Source organism: Mirounga angustirostris, unplaced genomic scaffold (genome assembly GCF_029215605.1).
Source record: "Mirounga angustirostris isolate CCGP_5_RB_7025 unplaced genomic scaffold, mMirAng1.0.hap1 SCAF_8, whole genome shotgun sequence".
NCBI lineage: Eukaryota > Metazoa > Chordata > Mammalia > Carnivora > Phocidae > Mirounga > Mirounga angustirostris.
Window position 1 is genome coordinate 35,206,285 of NW_026991716.1, and position 22,658 is coordinate 35,228,942.

At 39.7% G+C, this 22,658-nt stretch overlaps 1 protein-coding gene and 1 pseudogene across 1 annotated transcript in view; one reads left to right on the forward strand and one right to left on the reverse strand.

Moving 5' to 3' along the window:
- DNAH8 (dynein axonemal heavy chain 8) overlaps positions 1-22,658 on the forward strand; it is a 396,454-nt gene that overhangs the window by 213,111 nt on the left and 160,685 nt on the right. The window contains exons 58-60 of the mRNA XM_064597567.1: positions 12,902-13,011; positions 17,434-17,597; positions 18,917-19,109. Of these exons, the coding sequence (XP_064453637.1) occupies positions 12,902-13,011; positions 17,434-17,597; positions 18,917-19,109 (467 nt within the window). The remainder of the gene's footprint in view (positions 1-12,901; positions 13,012-17,433; positions 17,598-18,916; positions 19,110-22,658) is intronic.
- On the reverse strand, positions 21,064-22,443 carry LOC123841068 (heterogeneous nuclear ribonucleoprotein A1-like; annotated as a pseudogene).

Consider the following 22,658-nt stretch of genomic DNA (forward strand, 5'->3'; position numbering starts at 1 on the left):
TCCCAATAGTCCATTTTTGCTTTTGTTTCCCTTACCTCTGATGACGTGTCTAGTAGGAAATTGCCTCAGCTGAGGTCAAAGAGGTTGCTGCCTGTGTTCTCCCTTAGGATGTTGATGGATTCCTGTCTCATATTTAGATATTTCATCCATTTTGAGTTTATTTTTGTGTATGGTGTGAGAAAGTAGCCTAGTTTCATTCTTGTGCATGTTGCTGTCCAGTTTTCCCAACACCATTTGTTGAAGAGACTGTCTTGTTTCCATTGGATATTCTGTCCTGCTTTGTCGAAGATTAGTTGACCATAGAGTTGTGGGTCTATTTCTGGGTTTTCTATTCTGTTCCATTGATCTATGTGTCTGTTTTTGTGCCAGTACCATACTGTCTTGATGACTACAGCTTTGTATATAGCTTGAAGTCCAGAATTATGATGCCTCCAGCTTTGCTTTTCTTTTTCAATATTGCTTTGGCTATTTGGGGTCTTTTGTGGTTCCATACAAATTTTAGGATTGTTTGTTCTAGCTCTGTGAAAAATGCTGGTGGTATTTTGATAGAGATTGCATTAAATGTATAGATTGCTTTGAGTCATATAGACATTTTAACAATGTTTGTTCTTCCAAGCCATAAACATGGAATGTTTTTCCATTTCTTTGTGTCCTCTTCAATTTCTTTTATAAGTGTTTTCAGAGTACAGATCTTTTACCTCTTTGGTTAGGTTTATTCCTAGTACCTTAAGGATTTCAGTGCAATTGTAAATGGGATCGATTCCTTGATTTCTTTTTCTGCTGCTTCATTACTGGTATATAGAAATGCAACAGATTTCTGTGCATTGAGTTATATCCTGAGACTTTACTGAGTTGGTTTATCAGTTCTAGCAGGTTTTTTTGGTATAGTCTTTCGGGTTTTCTATATATAGTATTATGTCATCTGCAAATAATTAAAGTTTTAATTCTTCCTTACTGATTTGGATGCATTTTATTTCTTTTTGTTGTCTGACTGCTATGGCAGGGACTTCCAGTTCTATGTTGGATAAAAGTAGCGAGACTGGACATCCTTGACATATTCCTGACCTTAGAGGAAAAGCTCTCAGTTTTCCCCCATTGAGGATGATGTGAGCTTTGGGTCTTTCATAGATGAACTTTATTATGTTGAGATATATTCCCTCTAAGCCTACTTTGTTGAAGAATTTTATCATGAAAGGATGTTGTACTTTGTCAAATGATTTTTCTGTATCTATTGGAATGATCATAGGGTTCTTCTCCTTTCTCTTATTGATGTGATGCATCATGTTGATTGATTTGCGAATATTGAACCACCCTTGCAACCCAGGAATAAATCTCACTTATTTGTGGTGAATGATTTCTTTTTTATTATGTTTTGTTAATCACCATACATTACATCATTAGTTTTTGATATAGTGTTCCATGATTATTTGCGTATAACACCCAGTGCTCCATGCAGAACGTGCCCTCCTCAATACCCATCACCAACCTAACCCATCCTCCCACCCGCCTCCCCTCTAGAACCCTCAGTTTGTTTTTCAGAGTCCATTGTCTTTCATGGTTTGTCTACCCCTCCAATTCCCCCCCCTTCATTCTTCCCCTCCTGCTATCTTCTTCTTCTTTTTTTTTTTAACATATAATGTATTATTTGTTTCAGAGGTACAGATCTGTGATTCAACAGTCTTGCACAATTCACAGTGCTCACCATAGCACATACCCTCCCCAATGTCTATCACCCAGCAGCCCCATCTCTCCCACCCCACCCCCCACTCCAGCAACCCTCAGTTTGTTTCCTGAGATTAAGAATTCCTCATCAGTGAGGTCATATGATACATGTCTTTCTCTGATTGACTTATTTCGCTTAGCATAACACCCTCCACTCCATCCATATCATTGCAAATGGCAAGATCTCATTCCTTTTGATGGTTGCATAATATTCCATTGTATATATATACCACCTCTTCTTTATCCATTCATCTGTCGATGGACATCTTGGCTCTTTCCACAGTTTGGCTATTGTGGACATTGCTGCTATAAACATCGGGGGGCATGTACCCCTTCGGATCCCTACATTTGTATCTTTGGGGTAAATACCCAGTAGTGCAATTGCTGGATCATATGGTAGCTCTATTTTCAACTTTTTGAGGAACCTCCATACTGTTTTCCAGAGTGGCTGCACCAGCTTGCATTCCCACCAACAGTGTAGGAGGGTTCTCCTTTCTCCGCATCCCCGCCAACATCTGTTGTTTCCTGACTTGTTAATTTTAGCCATTCTGACTGGTGTGAGGTGGTATCTCATTGAGGTTTTGATTTGGATTTCCCTGATGCCGAGCGATGTTGAGCACTTTTTCATGTGTCTGTTGGCCATTTGGATGTCTTCTTTGGAAAAATGTCTGTTCATGTCTTCTGCCCATTTCTTGATTGGATCATTTGTTCTTTGGGTATTGAGTTTGATAATTTCCTTATAGATTTTGGATACTAGCCCTTTATCTGATATGTCATTTGCAAATATCTTCTCCCATTCTGTTGGTTGTCTTTTAGTTTTGTTGACTGTTTCTTTTGCTGTGTAAAAGATTTTATCTTGATGAAGTCCCAATAGATCATTTTTTTTTAAAGATTTTATTTATTTATTTGAGAGAGAGAGTGAGAGAGAGCATGAGAGGGGAGAGGGTCAGAGGGAACAGACTCCCCACTGAGCAGGGAGCCCGATGTGGGACTCGATCCTGGGACTCCAGGATCACGACCTGAGCTGAAGGCAGTTGCTTAACCAACTGAGCCACCCAGGCGCCCCCAATAGATCATTTTTGCCCTTGCTTCCCTTGCCTTTGGTGATGTGTCTAGGAAGAAGTTGCTGTGGCTGAGGTTGAAGAGGTTGCTGCCTGTGTTCTCCTTTAGGATTTTGATAGACTCCTGTCTCACATTGAGGTCTTTCAACCATTTTGAGTCTATTTTTGTGTGTGGTATAAGGAAATGATCCAGTTTCATTCTTCTGCATGTGGCTGTCCAATTTTTCCAACACCATTTGTTGAAGAGACTGTCTTTTTTTTCCATTAGACGTTCTTTCCTGCTTTGTCAAGGATTAGTTGGCCATAGAATTGAGGGTCCATTTCTGCGCTCTCTATTCTGTTCCATTGATCTATGTGTCTGTTTTTGTGCCAGTACCGTACTGTCTGGATGATTACAGCTTTGTAATAGAGCTGGAAGTCCGGAATTGTGATGCCACTAGCTTTGCTTTTCTTTTTCAACATTCCTCTGGCTATGCGGGGTCTTTTCTGGTTCCATATAAATTTTAGGATTATTTGTTCCATTTCTTTGAAAAAGTGGATAGTATTTTGCTGGGGATTGCATTGAATGTGTAGATTGCTCTAGGTAGCATTGACATCTTCACAATATTTGTTCTTCCAATCCATGAGCATGGAATGTTTTTCCATTTCTTTGTGTCTTCCTCAATTTCTTTCATGATATTTTATAGTTTTCTGAGTACAGATCCTTTGCCTCTTTGGTTAGATTTATTCTTGGTATCTTATGGTTTTGGGTGCAATTGTAAATGGGATCGACTCCTTAATTTCTCTTTCTTCTGTCTTGTTGTTGGTGTATAGGAATGCCACTGATTTCTGTGCATTGATTTTATATCCTGTCACTTTACTGAATTCCTGTATGAGTTCTAGCAGTTTTTGGGTGGAGTCTTTTGGGTTTTCCACATAAAGTATCATATCATCTGCAAACAGTGAGAGTTTGACTTCTTCTTTGCCAATTCAGATGCCTTTTATTTCTTTTTGTTGCCTGATTGCAGAGGCTAGGACTTCTAGTACTATGTTGAATAGCTATGGTGATAGTGGACATCCCTGCCATGTTCCTGACCTTAGGGGGAAACCTCTCAGTTTTTCCTCATTGAGAATGATATTTGCTGTGGATTTTTCATAGATGGCTTTTATGATACTGAGGTATGTACCCTCTATCCCTATACTCTGAAGAGTTTTGATCAAGAAAGAATGCTGTAATTTGTCAAATGCTTTTTCTGCATCTGTTGAGAGGCTCATATGGTTCTTGTTCTTTCTTTGATTAATGTATTGTATCACATTGATTGATTTGCAGATGTTGAACCAACCTTGGAGTCCAGGAATAAATCCCACTTGGTCGTGGTGAATAATCCTCTTAATGTACTGTTGTATCCTATTGGCTAGTATTTTGGTGAGAATTTTTGCATCCATGTTCATCAAGGATATTGGTCTGTAATTCTCCTTTTTGATGGGGTCTTTGTCTGGTTTTGGGATCAAGGTAATGGTGGCCTCATAAAACGAGTTTGGAAGTTTTCCTTCCATTTCTATTTTTTGGAACCGTTTCAGAAGAATAGGTATTAATTCTTCTTGAAATGTTTGGTAGAATTCCCCTGGGAAGCCATCCGGCCCTGGGCTTTTGTTTGTTGAGAGATTTTTGACTAGTAGTTATAGGTCTGTTCAGGTTTTCAGTTTCTTCCTGGTTTAGTTTTGGTAGTTGATACATCTCTAAGAACGCATCCATTTCTTCCAGATTATCTAATTTGCTGGCATAGAGTTGCTCATAATATGTTCTTATAATTGTTTGTATTTCTTTGGTGTTGGTTGTGATCTCTCCTCTTTCATTCATGATTTTGTTGATTTGGGTCATTTCTCTTTTCTTTTTGATAAGTCTGGCCAGGGGTTTATCAATCTTGTTAATTCTTCCAAAGAATCAGCTCCTAGTTTCGTTGATCTGTTCTACTGTTCTTTTGGTTTCTATTTCATTGATTTCTACTCTGATCTTTATTATTTCTCTTCTCCTTTTGGGTTTAGGCTTTATTTGCTGTTTTTTCTCCAGCTCCTTTAGGTGTAGGGTTAGGTTGTGTATTTGAGACCTTTCTTGTTTCTTAAGGAAGGCTTGTATTGCTATATACTTTCCTCTTAGGACTGCCTTTGCTGCATCCCAAAGGTTTTGAACAGTTGTGTTTTCATTTTCACCTGTTTCCATGAATTTTTTTTTAATTCTTCTTTAATTTCCTGGTTGAACCATTCATTCTTTAGTAGGATGCTCTTTAGCCTCCATGTATTTGAGTTCTTTTCGACTTTCCTCTTGTAATCGAGTTCTAGTTTCAAAGCTTTGGGTCTGAAAATATGCAGGGAATGATCCCAATCTTTTGGTACCGGTTGAGACCTGATTTGTGACCCAGCATGTGATCTATTCTGGAGAATGTTCCATGGGCACTAGAGAAGAATGTGTATTCCATTGCTTTGGGGTGGAATGTTCTGAATATATCTCTGGAGTCCATTTGGTCCAATGTGTCATTTAAAGTCTTTATTTCCTTGTTGATCTTTTGCTTAGATGATCTGTCCATTTCAGTGAGGGGGTTGTTAAAGTCCCCCACTATTATTGTATTGTTGTCAATGTGTTTCTTTGCTTTTGTTATTAATTGCCTTATCTAATTGGCTGCTCCCATGTTAGGGGCATAGATATTTACATTTGTTAGATCTTCTTGTTAGATAGACCCTTTAAGTAGGATATAGTGTCCTTCCTCATCTCTTATTACAGTCTTTGGTTTAAAATCTGATTTGTCTGATATAAGGATTGCCACCCCAGCTTTCTTCTGGTGTCCATGAGCATGGTAAATGGTTTTCCACGCCCTCACTTTCAATCTGGGGGTGTCTTTGGTTCTAAAATGAGTCTCTTGCAGACAGCATATTGATGGGTCTTGTTTTTTTATCCAATCTGATAGCCTGTGTCTTTTGATTTGGGCATTTAGACCATTTACATGCAGGGTAACTATTGAAAGATAAGAATTTAGTGCCATTGTATTGCCTGTAAGGTGACTGTTACTGTATATTGTCTGTGTTCCTGTCTGGTCTATGTTGCTTTTAGGCTCTCTCTTTGCTTAGAGGACCCCTTTCAGTATTTCTTGTAGGGCTGGTTTTGTGTTTGCAAATTCCTTTAGTTTTTGTTTGTCCTGGAAGTTTTTATCTCTCCTTCTATTTTCAATGACAGCCTAGCTGGATATAATATTCTTGGCTGCATATTTTTCTCGTTTAGTGCTCTGAATATATCCTGCCAGTCCTTTCTGGCCTGCCAGGTCTCTGTGGATGGTCTGTTGCCAATCTAATGTTTCTATCATTGTAGCTTGCATATCTCTTCTCCCGAGCTGCTTTCAGGATTTTCTCTTTGTCTATGAGACTCCTAAGTTTTACTATTAGATGTTGAGGTGTTGACCCTATTTTTATTGATTTTGAGAGGGGTTCTCTGTGCCTCCTGGATTTTGATGTGTGTTTCCTTCCCCAAATTAGGGAAGTTCTCTGCTATAATTTGCTCCAATATACCTTTTGTGCCTCTCTCTCTCTCTTCTTCTGGGATCCCAATTATTCTAATGTTGTTTATTTTATGGTATCACTTATCTCTCGAATTCTGCCCTCGTGATCCAGTAGTTGTTGATCTCTCTTTTTCTCAGCTTCTTTATTTTCCATCATTTGATCTTCTGTATCACTGATTCTCTCTTCTGCCTCATTTATCCTAGCAGTTAGAGCCTCCATTTTTGATTGCACCTCATTAATAGCCTTTTTGATTTCGACTTGGTTAGATTTTAGTTCTTTTATTTCTCCAGAAAGGATCTCTCTAATAACTTTCATGCTTTTTTCAAGCCCAGCTAGTATCTTTAAAATCATCATTCTGAACTCTAGTTCTGACATCGTACTAATATCTGTATTGATTAGGTCCCTGGCAGTCAGTACTGCCTCTTGTTCTTTTTGTTGAGGTGATTTTTTCTCTCTTGCCATTTTGTCCAGAGGAAAATAAATGAATGAGAGAACAAAATGCTAACAGGGTAACAACATCCCCAGAAAATATACTCTAAACAAATCAGAAAAGACCTGAAACTGGGGGAAAAGAAACGGAAGGAAAGAAAAGAGAAAAAGAAAAAAAAAAGAAAAGATAAAAAGATAAAAACAAACAAAAACAGAACAAAACAAAACAAACAGAATATGATCAAATATGATCAGGCTGGTGCATAGATCAGTGCCACACACTAGATTTTGGGCATATTTTTGTTTGTTAGAAGAAAGTGCCTCTCAAAATTTTAAAGAAAGAAAAACATATATGTACAAAAATAAGGGTTAATATGTTGAAGGGATGGAATATGACTGTAAATATGAAAATTATAAAAGATTTTATAAAAGGAATCGATAAGAAGTTGGTTGAAAAAAGAAAGAAGAGGATTTAAAAATTAAAAGGGAGAGAATGTGATCAGGCAGGAGACTAGAACAAAGCCACACACGAGAGATTTAGGGTATATTTTGATCTGTTAGAAGAAACTGTATCTGAAAATTTTAAAGATAGAACAACTTATATATATATACCAAAAATAAAGGTCACTACTATGAAGGGATAGAACATGACTCTTCCAGAATGTGGTCGCTTTTCTGTTCAGAGAGTTGTTGCTATTCTTTTCTTTGATCTCCTGTTGAGTTCGTAGGTGTTCAGAATGGTTTGATTCCTATCCAGCTGAATTCCTGGCACCAGATGAAATCCAGGTCTCCTACTCCTCTGCCATCTTGCTCCTTCCCCAGAAAAGAGTTAATGATTTTTTTAATGTATTGTTGGGTTCAGTTTGCTAGTATTTTACTGAGGATTTTTACATCTATGTTCATCAGAGATATTGGCCGTAGTTCTCTTTTTCTGTGGTGTTTTTATCTGGTTTTGGTATCAGGATAATGCTGGCCTCATAGAATGAATTTGGAAATTTTCCTTCCCTTTCTTTTTTTGGAATAGTTTGCAAAGAATATGTATTAACTCTTCTTTAAATGTTTGGTTGAATTTGCCTGTCAAGCCATCTAGGGTCTTGTTCCTGACCATAGAGGAAAAGCTCTGTTTTCCCCCATGGAGGATAATGAGAGCTTTGGGTCTTTCATAGATGGCCCTTATTATGTTGAGATATGTTCCCTCTAAGCCTCCTTTGTTGAGGGATTTTATCAAGAATGGATGCTGTGGAGTGCCTGGGTGGCTCAGTCAGTTAAGTGTCTGCCTTCAGCTCAGATCATGATCCTGGAGTCCTGGGATGGAATCCCACATCGGGATCTCTGCTCAGCTGGGAGCCTGCTTCTCCCTCTCCCTCTGCCCCTACCCCTCCACCCCCAGCTCATGCTCTCTCTCAAATAAATAAATAAATAAATAAATAAATAAATAATAAATAAATAAATAAATAAATAAAGACAATGGATGCTGTACTTTGTCACACGCTTTTTCTGCATCTACTGAGAGGATCATCTGGTTCTTATCCTTCCTTTCATTAATGTGGTGTATCACGTTGATTGATTTGTGAATATTGAACAATGCCTGCAGCCCAGGAATAAATCCCACTTGATCATGGTGAATAATTCTTTTAATGTACGGTTGGAATCGATTTGCTAGTATCTTTTTGAGAGTTTTTACATCCATGTTCATCAGGGATGGTCTCCTTTTTAGTGGGATATTTGTCTGGTTTTGGAATCAAGGTAATGCTGGCCTTGTAGAATGAGTTTGGAAGTTTTCCTTCCATTTCTAAGTTTTGGAACAGTTTGAGAAGAATAACTATTAACTCCTCTTTAAATGTCTGATAGAATTCCACTGGGAAACCATCTGGCCTTGGACTTTTGTTTGTTGGGAGATTTTTGATTACTGATTCAATTTCTTTACTGGTTATTCATCTGTTCAAATTTTCTATTTCTTCCTGTTTCAGTTTTGGTAGTTTGTATGTTCCTAGTAATTTGTCCATTTCTTCCTATTTGCCCAATTACTTGGCATATAATTTTTCATAATATTCTCTTATAATTGTTTGTATATCTGTGCTGTTGGTTGTGATCTCTCCTCTTTTGTTCGTGATTTTATTTATTTGGGTCCTTTCTCTTTTCTATTTAATAAGTCTGGCTAGGGGGTTATCAATTTTATTAATTCTTTCAAAGAACCAGCTCTTAGTTTCATATATCTGTTCTGTTTTTTTTTATATCATTTATTTATGTTCCAATCCTTATTATTTCCCTTCTTCTGCTAGCTTTAGGCTTTGTTTGATGTTCCTTTTCTAGCTCCTTGCTTCTAGAGGTAGGTCTGTATTGCAATATACTTTTCTCTTAGGACTACTTTTGCTGCATCCTAAAGGTTTTGGATTGTTGTGTTTTCATTTTCATTTGCCTCCATGTAAATTTTTATTTTTTCTTTAATTTTGTGGTTGACTCATTCATTCTTTAGTAGCATGTTTTTTAGCCTCCATGTGTTTGTGGTCTTTCCAAATTTTTTCTTATGGTTGACTTCAATTTTCATGATATTGTGGTCCAAAAATATGCAGGGAATGATCTCAGTGGTTTTGTACTTGTTGAGACCTGATTTGTGACCCAGTATGTGATCTATTCTGGAGAATGTTCCGTGTACACTCAAAAAGAATGTATATTCTGCTGCTTTAGGATGAAATGTTCTAAACATATCTATTAAGTCCATGTGGCCCAGTGTGTCACTCAAAGTCATTGTTTCCTTGTTGATTTTCTGCTTAGATCATCTGTCCATTGTTGTTAAGTGGGGTGTTAAAGTCCCCTATTGTTATTGTATTATTACAATGAGTTTTTTTTATGTTTGTTATTAATTGATTTATATATTTGGGTGCTTCCAAGTTGGGGCATACATATTTACAATTGTTAGATCTTCTTGATGTGTAGACCCCTTAATTATGATATAATGCCCTTCTTCATCTCTGTTATAGTCTTTGTTTTAAAATCTAGTTTGTCTGATATAAGTATGGCTACTCTGGCTTTCTTTTGATGTCCATTAGCATGATAGATGGTTCTCCATCCCCTCACTTTCAATCTGCAGATATCTTTAGGTCTAAAATGAGGCTTTTGTGGACATAATATAGATGGATCTTGTGTTTTTATCCATTCTGATACCCTATGTCTTTTGTTTGGAGTATTTAGTCCATTTACATTTAGAGTGACTATTGATAGATATGAATTTAGTGACATTCTGTTACCTGTAAAGTTGGTATATCTGATGATGTTCTCTGTTTCTTTCTAGTCTTTGTTGCTTTTATTCTTTTTTTTCCCCCCACTCAATGAGTCCCCTGGAGAGGCCATGCCACAACTCCCAAATGTACTCCCCCAAAGGGGAACTGTTTCTCCCCATGTGACCCAGGGGATCCTCAGACCACACTGCACACTCCTGGGCCTCTGCCCTCCTTCCCCACCAGACCACCACTGAGCCTGCCAGGCACAACCCCAGCGATGGTGCAGAGGTCTAGAACTTCAGACTTTGAGCTCCACTGCTTATAAAGACTTGTGGTATTCAGCCCCTCTCCTTTTCCCAGTCAGTGGTTTTGGGAAAGAGTTTTTCTTGTGCAACCCCCTGCCTGCTGCTTCACTCTTTCTCTCTTGCTCCTCTCTCTGTGATAAAGGCTCCCTCCCCTTTGCAGCACCTGCAATTCTTTTCTTCTCCCAAATCACCTCTCAGCAGCTCCTACCATCTATGATGTGGACATTTTTCTACCTCTAGATGTGCAGTTTGTTCTTAGTCCTCAGATCAATTTCTTGGGTGTTCAGAATGATTTGATAATTATCTAGCTGTATTCAAGGGATGAGGCAAGCTTAGGGTCCCCCTACTCCTCCACCATCTTAACTCCTCTTCTAGGAAAGAACTTTTTAAGTGAGACTCTGAAAGCATAAACCATAAGGAAGGAGACGACAAGTTTGACTAGATTAAAATAAAGAACTTTTGTTGGTCTAAAAAGCAACATTAAAGAGTGAAAAGACAAGCCTCAAAAGTGGAAGAAAAAAATTTCAACATATGCAATAAAACAAAAAAAGTTAGTAATCTGAACACTTAAAGAAATCCTATGAATCAGAGAAAAGCAAACATCCTAATATAAAAATGGACACAAAACCAAGCACATTAAGAAGAGGAAAGCAAATGACCAATAAACAAATGTAAAGATGATAGACATAGTAATATTCAGGAAAATGCAAATTTAAAACACCAAGGAAATACCACTTATACCCACTGGATTTGCAAAAAATGAAAAATTCTGACAAAATCAGGCATTGGTGAGAATGGGCAGGAACTGAGACACTTACCACCTGCTGGTAAAGCAGAACATGTGGACACCCACAGCAGTTACATATGCCAGTTTATCATTTGTCTCCTTTATGATTTGCATATTTTGAGTTGCATTTAAGAAGTCCTTTCCTACCCAGAGGTCATGCAGATACTTGCCTTTATTTTATTCCAAACATTATAGTTTTGCCTTCCATATTTAAACGCTTAATCCATCTTTACTTGATTCTGTACATGTGTGCCAGAAGACAGACAAGCATGTTTATAGAACAATGTTCAAGATAGCAAAAACCTTGGAATAATCCAAATATTTATTGACAGTAACATTGGGTCAATAAATTGTGGTGTAGGCCCACAGCATGAAGCTATGCAGCAGGGAACATGAATAAACACAGCTACAGGTTCCCATGTGGATGAATCCTAGAAATAAGTTGAGTAAAAGAAGCAAGTCACAAAGGAATATGTGATATGATCCCATTAAATTAAATTTCAAAAGTTGAAGTTAAAGAAAAGGTTAAAGGTCAAAACCATAAGTGGCAAAGCTATAAAGAAAAGTGAGTCACAGATTCTCACCAGGTCAGAGTAGTGGCTGCTCTTGGAGGAAGGAAGGGGTTGTGGACAGGGATGGACAAATGGGGGTTTCTAGTGTACTGGGGCAAGGTTGTGTTTCTCAATCTAGTAGACTGTATGTGAGTGTTTATTTGTTAAACTATTTTATACATGCTTCAGTATGATTAATACTGAAAACTAAAGACAGAAAGAAATGAGAAACTGAGGCTCAGAGAAGTGAAACGACTGCCCAGTCAAGGCCATTCAGTTAGCGTGTGGCAGAGGTGTGGTGTTAATCCTGTTTTCCAATGCCAGATGCCATGCTTCTTACAGAATCCTTGTCCCACAGGAAGTCAGGGATCTAGAATACGGGATTTCAGGAAGCAGAAGGGTCTTGCAGGCATCGAACACAACCAACCCTGACTTCATAGGACAATTTGATGTTCCCTCAGGGCTACTCTTCTTCGGTCCACGTGAATGAACCCCAGTTTCTTTAGCTGCTCCACCTTTCATAAACCTGCTCTGCCTCTCTGAGCAAATATTCCTGTTTGCATTCCTCTGAAAATATCATGCTCAGAACTGAAGGTATTATTCAACATGCAATCTCACTGGAGTGAAGTAGAGTAAATCTGTTTCTGCAGTCTAAAACCAAAAACACTGAGAATTTAAGAACAGTCTATAAATCTACAACCCAGTCCTTCCTGAGGGTGACTGTGTCAGATTGTCATTGTACTGGGTGTTTCCAAGGGACCATTATATCACCAGCCCAGGCCAGGGTCACAAGATGTGGGTCCTGATTCCAATTCTATCAACAACCAATCCGTGTGACCTTGAACAATTTCCCTTCCTGGTCTTGGTCTCCATATCTGTGATATGAGCAAGTAGTCTCTAAATTCTTTTCCAGCCCTTATATGCTTCAGGGTGAGTGCTATTTTATGGGCTCCAGAGCCAGGCTGCTCAGGTTCAAATCTCAGATCCACCCACATACAAGCTGTGCGACCTTGGGCAAGTTACTAAACTCAGAACGGGAATAATGATAATATCTATCTGAGATCCTTTTCCATAGGATGTGGGGAAGATTAAGTGAGTTAATACATATAAGATGCTTATCACTACATACTAAGCTTTGCTGGCCCCACTCCTGATTTCCAGTCTTAGTTGATTCCTTGAGAGAAATTCTTAATGTCACCCAGCTTACTCAGTCTTATTATGATTTATTCACCGGGATAAACATGCACCTTGTAATCTTTTCATAAATGTGCACCTTCAATCTTGTTTTATTTTCCAGGACTTATTGGCTGTGGGTACTTTGATCCTTGCAGAAAGTTCAAACCTGAAGTATGTGAGATGATTGCAAATTTAGTTTCAGCAGGCAGAGTGCTGTGGCAGTGGACGAAGGTACAGAAGCGTTGTTGTCCGTAATAACAGAAAGTCAACTATTACTCGGTCTGTTCTCACCTCATGGCTCATGAACTTATCATCACATTATGGAGTAGTGGGGTTTTTTTGAAAAAGAGAAATTAGGTGCTCAAATAGATTTATGACACATTTTCCTTCCAGGGAGCAAATATGCCGACTAGATGATGCTTTCCATATGTATGAGATATTACTATAAACCACACACGGCATCCAAGATAAAGTAGAATTTTGCTAAAATGAGAATTCTGCTTTTCCACTTGTTACTCTGATTTGTATGTCAGACACTCACATGTTTACTGGCTGACTGAATACATGAATTTCTGGATATTCTTAGCTACCTGAAACTTAAAGTCAAACTTGTGTGAGTCTCTGAGATGGAACGGGAATTAGTAAATGGATGGAAGTGTACTTAACAAAAATAGATATATATATTTAGATAAGATTTATTTATTTACCTTAGAGAGAGTGGGGGGGAGAGGGAGAGAGAGTCTCAAGCATACTCCATGCTAAGCGTGGAGCCTGACACTGGCCTCGGTCTCACAACCCTGAGATCACAACCTGAGCTGGACACTTAACCAACTGCGCCACCAGTCTAGATTTTAATATACAGGTCAGTGCCCTAAGTAAAGCTCAGCAAACCTGTAGCTGTCACCAGATGACTCAAAGCAGACTCATGCAAAAGCAATTAAGCATAGGTCTGTGACATCTCAGACCTAGGCTTAAAACAAGGCTGAGGCATTTGCCAAAAAACATTCATTAGGCCAGTTACACATATCTGGGAGGAAGCTTATGTCCTGGGGAAACTTGGAGGGTGTCAACCTCTCAGATTCCTGGGGGAATTCTAGATAAGAGAATTATAAAGAGAGGAAGGTGTTCCTTATGAAATGCTTGGTCCACATAATGCCCTGTTCCTTGCATGGGGTCTGCCCCTTGCCAAGACAGGGTCTTTGCACATGCCGTTCTGCCTCTCTTAAAGAAAACTCAAAATGAATGGCCAGGGCTGAGTGTCTGAGATAATTTTCTGTGGTCAGATCCATCCATTGTTCACACTCATGTGATTATATACATATTTTCCTGAAAAGCTTTGGCCTTCTGGTTGTCTTTCCATCAAAGCTTTTCTCGTTATATGAATGTTTACCGGTTCCATTTCGCATCTTTCTTTACCTCTTTAACCTGTTTTCCACAAGCTTTCATTCCACTGCTCTCATCAGGGTCACCAAAGATCTCAGTCTTGGCAAATCCAAAGGTTGACGTCTTCCTCTTACTTGACTCTTTAGCGCATATGACATAAAAGTCTCCCTCTCGAACACATTTTTCACTTGGTTTCCAAGGAAACTCATGCTCTTGGTTTTCTTCCTACCTGACAAGTTACCTTTTTAAAAGTCCCCCCTCTTCTTCCCTTCCTCTAGATACTGGAGTGCACCCGATCTTAACTCTAGGACCTCTCCCCTGTCTGTATTCTTTACCCAGATGGTTTCTCCAGCTCCAAGGCCTTAAACACCATCTCCGTGCTGATGACTTCAAAATCCGTGCTTCCATTCCAGGCCTCTCTGCTTGGCTCCATACTGATTTCCTACTGCTTAGTAGACATCGCCATTTAGATATCCAATAACCATCTTAAAGTTAATGTGTCTACACAGTACTCTTAATTGTCCTTCAATATGACCTTCCCTCAGACTTTTGCATCTTTTTAGCTAATAGCAACACCACAGATCCTTCTCCTCAGATAAAAACTGGCACCATCCTTGATTTGTCTCCCTCATCCCTCTACTTCCAATCCATCAGCAAGTCTCAGTTACCATGCTTTCAGAATATATCCCAAAGCTTGAGCACTCTCTGCCATCTCAGAGTGACCCCCCTGATAGATGCTTCTATCACCTGCCCTCTGGACCATGCAGCCATTTGCTTTCTTTTTGCCCTCCTAGAGTCTGTTCTTTACACAGTCCTAAAATGCTTTTGAGGAAAGTAAATGAGAAATCATTACTCCTTCTCAAAACCACCAGGAGGCTCCCAAGTACACTTAGAGTGAAACCCAACGCCTTGCTCTGGCCTGTGAAACTCACCCCCTGAGCTGGTCCCTGTTCACCCCTTCCACCTTCTGCTCCAGCGGCCCTGCCCTCTCGCTGTTCCTCGAACACCCCATGTTTTTTGTGCCTCTGGGCCACCATACTTTGTTTGACTCATTCTCATCCTTCTTACATTCAGAGGGGCTTTCTCAGACCATTGTCTCTAAAGTAACTGTCCATGGCCCTATCGCAGTCATTATCTGTCTTCTGGCCCTACTTTATTTTTTCTGACCATGACTTTTATTATGATTATTTGTCAATTTGTTTGTTTACCAATATATTTGTTTCTTATTTACCTATTGTCAGGCTCCCGCACTAGAACAGAAGCTCCCTGATTTTAGTAGATTGAGCTGCTAGTTACCATGCTGTCTTCTTAGTTACAATGGTATCTTCTTAAGGGCAGCAGGAAGTGTCAAAAATAGCCACTGAATAATGAATGAATCTTCCTCCCTTCCCCACCCCCAAATAAGCAGCCCTTTTTGTATCTTTTCTTCAAGCCTCCCATCCTCACAAAGCACTTTTAACCCTTGTATACTACTTCATCTTTATATCACTTTACACAGCTTTTTTTTTTTTTAAGATTTATTTATTAATTTGAGAGAAAGACAGAGAGAGAGTGGGGGGGAGGGGCAGGGGAAGAGAATCTCAAGCAGACTCCCTGCTGAGTGTGGAGTCCAACATGGGGCTGGATCCCATGACCTTGAGATCATGACCTGAGATGAAATCAAGAGTTGGCTGCTCAACTGACTCAGCCACCCAGGCGCCCCTACTTTACACAGCTTTAAAGCAGAAGCCCAGGGCACCTGCCTGGCTCAGTCGTTAAGCGTCTGCCTTCGGCTCAGGTCATGATCCCAGGGTCCTAGGATGGAGCCCCACATCGGGCTCCCTGCTCCGTGGGAAGCCTGCTTCTCCCTCTTCCACTCCCCCTGCTTGTGTTCCCTCTCTTGCTGTGTCTGTCTCTGTCAAATAAATAAATAAAATCTTAAAAAAAAAAAATTAAAGCAGAAGCCCAGGTGAGGAAAGAAAGGAGTTGACAAAAATTAAAGGGAAAGAAACAGGTTAAGACGTGAGAAGAGGGGAAAAAAGGAATTTATTTGATTCTCTTTAATGATTGCCTCAATGGCTGTCATCCCATGGCAGTCCTTTACCGCAAAGAAATAAGCAATATTCACACAGCCTTAGCCCTTTATTTCTGCATATTTGTAATATGATTTTATATTTTGGTGAGTGGAATGAACATTTTAGCTGGGAATGGAACTGAGCAAAGAGGGAAATTTAAGGGTAATTGGTAAAATAACACTTGTCTTTATTCTGTCTTCCCCGCTGCCTGCTGTTTTAACTTACAATGTGAATTAGCCTGTAATGATTATGTTATAAGCTCAATGGGGTACTTTTTCAATGTAGAAAGGGCATATTCCATAAATAGGCCCTTAAAAAAGCATTTGCTTTCCCAAATTAATCTTGTGGGGAATGTGATTCTCCAGAATTATTGTTTTCACATTCAAAATGATACTAATGGTATCAGTTATAATCTTTATACATGGCCAGCAATGCTTCCCATGCCTAGTACACCTCAAGTTTATCCCTTAACTGGTATCTCTCCACACAAGAATGTGTCATTGTTACAGCTTTGGCTGTTTGGATTCTGAAGTTGGTAGAACTGATAAGTTGGTGTTCAAACAAAAACAAAACCCAGGAAAGCCACCTTGTCATTATACCTGCATGTCAGACTTGCCTGCCAACTTATTCTAGATAAACAGATATGTGAAAGCATGCTGACTGAGTTTGGATCTCCATGGTGAAATGTAGATTATGATATACAAATATATTGGTGGAAATCCAAATATACTAAAGACCTTAAAGCAATCTATGGAAATGGTCATTATTGACTTCAGAAGTGAACTTTCTTTGTTCTTAACTGCATGGCAATCAGCTTACACCCAGTTTTTTCTTATGACATATTTCCACGTACACACTAATATGGTTAACAATGATTAGAAATGGTCATTCCCACAACTCACATAGTTTTTAAGAATTCAGGGGAAAGTGACTTGTTCAAAGCCAACTAACGCTGATAGAACAGGCACTGGAATTGGCATCTGAAGTGTTATTCTGGAATGGATCTGATTCAAGAGCTTATGGTCTTTGAAATTCTATGTTGGTTTATTTATGATGTGTTTTTCTCATCAGTGCTGCGACAAAAATATAAACTTAATCTTGGTTTATTTACTCAGTTTACTTCATTTAAAATAAAATTTGTGGAATAAAGTAATTCTAAAAAGCAGTTCTGCTTTTAGTTTTACCTGAAAAGTAATACATTTTTGTCCATCTCTAGGTGAAGATGCTGCCAACTCCTTCTAAATTTCATTACATTTTCAATCTTCGAGATCTTTCCAGAATTTGGCAAGGAATGTTAACCATAAAAGCCGAGGAGTGTGATTCGATATCTGTTCTCCTATCACTTTTCAAACACGAGTGCAACAGAGTAATTGCAGACAGGTATATACTACAGCACTTGAGTTTAAATGTACTGTATAAGAAGTTGACACCATGAGACTAATTCCTGCATTATCTACTCAAATAATTAGAGTATTGTCTTCACTTGCTCTGGGGCTTGTGAAGCACTGATGCCATTTCCCACCTGCTGGTCCTCTTAAAAAATGCTCTGCCAGTTTGCTTGAGTATTATTTCCACAGCACATTTTTTTAAATCACCACATCATCAGAGACTTGATAACATTCAGAGGCAAATTTTATTATGTATATTTTCTAGGACATTTGAGCTCCATGTAGCTTTTGCTTGGTGAAATCTGGGAACATAGGCTCAGTCATTGTTCTGAGCCTCAGCTTCCTCCTGTATAAAATATGGATGGTGATGCTGGTCTTACAAAGCTGTATGGGCCTACCACAACATTGCACACATATGTGGTATTTCTCAAATGTCGGTCCCCCTCCTTCAGCTCTTCCCCCTCTGATACTGTAGGTCTGAAAAGGACCTTTGTGCGCTGTGTGCTTGCAGAACCAGAAAGTGGACACTCGTCCACTACTGAATGTCGTCAGTCTGCACTCCTATTGCAAATTTTAGGAACCTTTGACCCCACCTAAGTGACTCATCTGTATTGTTAAAGAAAAAAAAATTATTTGTGACACTTGTTAAAACAATAAGGCATACAGACTTTATTCAGGATTATCACACTGGGTATATGGACCACTGCGATGGGGTTTTGCAGGAGGGGAGAGAAATTGAGCTGAACTCCAAATATGACAACGGAAGAGTGGGAATTTATAGCCACGGAGCAGTTTAGGGGACGTTGGTGGATGGAAAAACTACTGAGAGGAAATATCAAGGGTAAGGGAGGGATTCTAGCTAAACTTACCTAATAGGATTCTTGCTGAAAGCAGGCTAGGGTGAGTAGATATTACCTGGGGGGTGATGGGGAATGAGGAATTTGGTCAGATATTGAAGGGTGATTAGATATGGGGAGTGGGAGATTCTGGAATTAAACCCACTTGACCGGATTCTTGGTACAATTGGGCAATGCAAAGAAGGACACAGAAGTCCAAAAGTCAAGGCCTAATTGGGAAGAGGATTCAGAGGAGACTAAGGTTGATCAAGGAGAGACTCTTTGCCAGTATTTTTTTTTAAGTAATACTCAGTGTTATAACTCTCCTTAATGGAGTTATGTCTTTGTCTATTCCCCTGTTCTGAGAAGTCCGCGGTGTAGAATGGGGCCTCAGGAAGTGGAGGGAGGTTGGACATGTTCAATTAGGAAAGATGCCTTCATATTTTACATATTTACTCCTGCATTTTTCTTTCAGATTTATAACTCCTGAAGATGAACAATGGTTTAATATCCATCTTGTTCGAGCAGTTGAAGAGAATATTAACTCAGATGTGACTTCATATATTCTTCCTGAGCCATACTTTGTAGATTTTCTCCGTGAGATGCCTGAACCAACTGGTGATGAACCTGAGGATTCTGTGTTTGAAGTGCCCAAAATTTATGAACTGGTATTTATTTTCACCTTTGAAAAGAGCTTTTCGATTACTCACCTAACTGTATATTTCTCCGCACCCCAGAGTCCCACCATGGAGTTGTAGTAACTTCTACATTAGTTATATGTTGTGATTCATGTCATCACACACCAAGTAAAATATTTCAATGAAATTTAGCAGTAATCCCATTAAAGTCAGGTATAAGACAAGGATGCCTCCTATCATCACCACTATTTAATATGGGGTTTTGAAAGTTCTAGGCAATGAAACAAATGACCAAAACAAACAAAAAAAGATGTAATTATCAGATAGGAAAAAACGAAAATATTGTGTGCAGATGAGATTATTATCTCTTAATAGAAAAGAACTGAACATCTGTTTTAACTACTAACAGTTCAGTAAGATGACCAAGTGTGAGATAAATACAAAACTCAGTAACTATCCTCTATATGAAAGGCTGGCAAGTTACAGCTGATGGGCCAGATCCAGGTCTCTGGCTGTGTTTTGTGAGATTTGTGAGCTAAAATTCGCATTTTTTAAAAGAGTGGCAGAAGAATCCGAAGAGGAATAATATTGTGTGACCTGTGAAAATTACATGGCATTCAAATGCAGCATTCATACACAGAGTTGTATTGGACCACAGTGGATTTGTTTCCTTATGGCCCAGGACCGCTTCTGCACTATGAGGGTGCAGTGGAATAGTTGTGACAAACCCTATGGGCCACAAAGCTTTAATCCTGCCCTTTACAGAAAAAGTTTGCCAACTCTTGGCAACAATCGTGAGATAGAAACTGTAACAGGAAGGTACTTCATTCAACAGCAACAAGTATGTAAAACATCTAGGGATAAACATGATAAAACTTTACTTGATTAAATGGCAACACATCATTCTCCCTAAATTAATGTATAGGTTTCATGAAGTTTGAAACAGGACTCCAAAAGGATTTTTTTTCTTTTAGGGAGAGAGAGAGAGCACGTGCATGCACACATGCATGCTTGTGTGGGTAGGGGAGAGGGGTAGACGGAGAGGGAGAGAGAGAGAATCTTTTTTTTTTTTTCTTAAAGATTTTATTTATCTGAGAGAGAGAGATAGCAAGAGAGAGCACGAGCAGGGGGGAGAGAGAGAAGCAGGCTCCCCACTGAGCAGGGAGCCTGATGTGGGGCTCCATCCAAGGACCCTGGGATCATGACCTGAGCCAAAGGCAGATGCTTAACCGACTGAGCCACCCAAAATCTTAAGCAGGCTCCACACTCAGCATGGAGCCCAACATGGGGCTCAATCCCACCACCCTGAGATCATGACCTGAGCCGAAACCAAGAGTGAGATGCCCAGTTGACTGAACTACCCAGGTGCCCTGCCAAAAGGATTTTTTTTTTTCAAGATTTATTTATTTATTTGAGAGAGAGAGAGCCTGGGGGAGGAGCAGAGGGAGAACAGGAGAGAATCCCAAGCAGACCCCGTGCTGAGTGCAGAGCTATGTGGGGCTCAATCTCACAACCCTGAGATCACGATGTGAGCTGAAAGCAAGAGATAATGCCCAACTGACTGCTCCACTCAGGCACCCCCAAAAAGATTTTTTAAGCAGGGTCACAAACAAAGTAATTCTGAAGTGCATGTAGGTCGAAGAATTGAATGAGGAGACAAAATTGTGCAAAAGAAATAAATGAATATTTACTTCAAAACCATTTGACTGTATCAACAATGTAAAACTTCTGTGTATTTTTTAAGATCTATAAGCAATATTAAAAAGCAAATACAAACAGAGAAATATTTGTTATATTCCAATCTTAGTTCCCATGGGTGGGAATTGGAGCTGGGGTTTTCGAAGGGAAAGGTCAGGGAATGATTTCATACTGGCAACCAGCTAATGCAGTTAAGTTTCAGGCCTCTGAAAATGGAAATAACTGAAAGTCAAGTAATCCATGACAGATGTTTGGAAGTCCATTAGGTTTTGTTTGTTTGTTTGTTGTTTTTTAAAGACACCTTTATTCAGCGTCATGATCAGACTATTACATTTAGCAATCAACAGCATGGGTACAAAAAAAAAAAAAATCTACATTAAAACCCTTTGTTGGAATGCTTTACACTTTCCACAGAACAGAAACTAAAATAACCTGTTATACAATTAGTCACAAATACAGTCCTCGAGATTTTTTGCCCATACACATGACTATTGTCTAAAACATGTCTTCTTTGTAGCAGCGAAGCCCTGCCACCACTGTGCTTGGCTGAGTTCACAAATCTGTTGTAACCTGTAGCTTCCCTGTCACTTCTCTGGCTCTCCTCTCCTGCTAAGCTTTGTTTCCTGGCAGTAATTAAAACCTCCTGCCACTGCCGTAGCTCCTGCTGCTGCTGGAACTGCCACAGCCACCTTGGTTTCGTGGTTTGGCAAAGTATTGGCCTCCACCACCATAGGGGCCAGAGCTTCTGCCTCCAAACTTCCCTCCTTTCATGGGTCCAAAATTTGAGGATTGATTGTTGTAACTGCCAAAATCATTGCACCTTCCGCCACCTCCAAAGTTGCTTCCATCGTTACCAAATCCGTTATAACCATCCCCACTGCCACCATAGCCACCACCACCTCGACTGCCACCAAAGCCACCTCGACCACTGAAGTTCCCTCCACGATCAAAGTTGTCATTCCCACCAAAACCACCTCCACGACCACCACCAAAGTTTCCAGAACCACTTCGACCTCTTTGGCTGGATGAAGCACTAGCCATCTCTTGCTTAGATAGGGCTTTCCTTACTTCACAGTTGTGGCGGCCATTCACAGTATGGTATTTTTGAATGACAATCTTGTCTACAGAGTCATGGTCATCAAATGTTACAAAAGCAAAACCTCTCTTTTTGTCACTGCCTCGGTCAGTCATGATCTCGATCACTTCAATTTTCCCATACTGTTCAAAATAATCTCTTAGGTGATGTTCTTCAGTGTCTTCTTTAATGCCACCAACAAAAATCTTTTTCACAGTTAAGTGGGCACCAGGTCTTTGAGAATCTTCTCTTGAGACAGCCTCTTTGGTTCCACAACTCTTCCATCCACCTTGTGTGGCCTTGCGTTCATGGCTGCATCCACCTCCTCCACAGTGGCATACGTGACAAACCCAAAGCCTCTGGAGCGCTTGGTGTTTGGATCTCTCATTACCACACAGTCCTTAAGCGTTCCCCATTGCTCAAAATGACTCCTCAGACTCATCAGTGGTTTCAAAGCTCAAACCTCCGATGAAGAGCTTCTGCAGCTGTTCAGACTCTTTGGGAGACTCTGACTTAGACATGACGGTGGTGGGAGGGGAGACTTTAACGATGCTTACTCGGCGGCGTCCACGGGCAGAAAGGAGTAATCTAACGAACGTATCTCCATTAGGTTTTTATTTTTATTTTTTAAAAAGAGTTTATTTATTTATTTGAGAGAGAGAGAGTGCGAGGTGGGGAGGAGCAGAAGAGGAGGGAGAAGGAGGGGAAAGAATCTTAAGTGGACTCCGTTTTGAGTGTGGAACCTGATGCAGGGCTTGATCTCACCATCCTGAGATCACGACCTGAGTTGAAACCAAGAGTTGGCA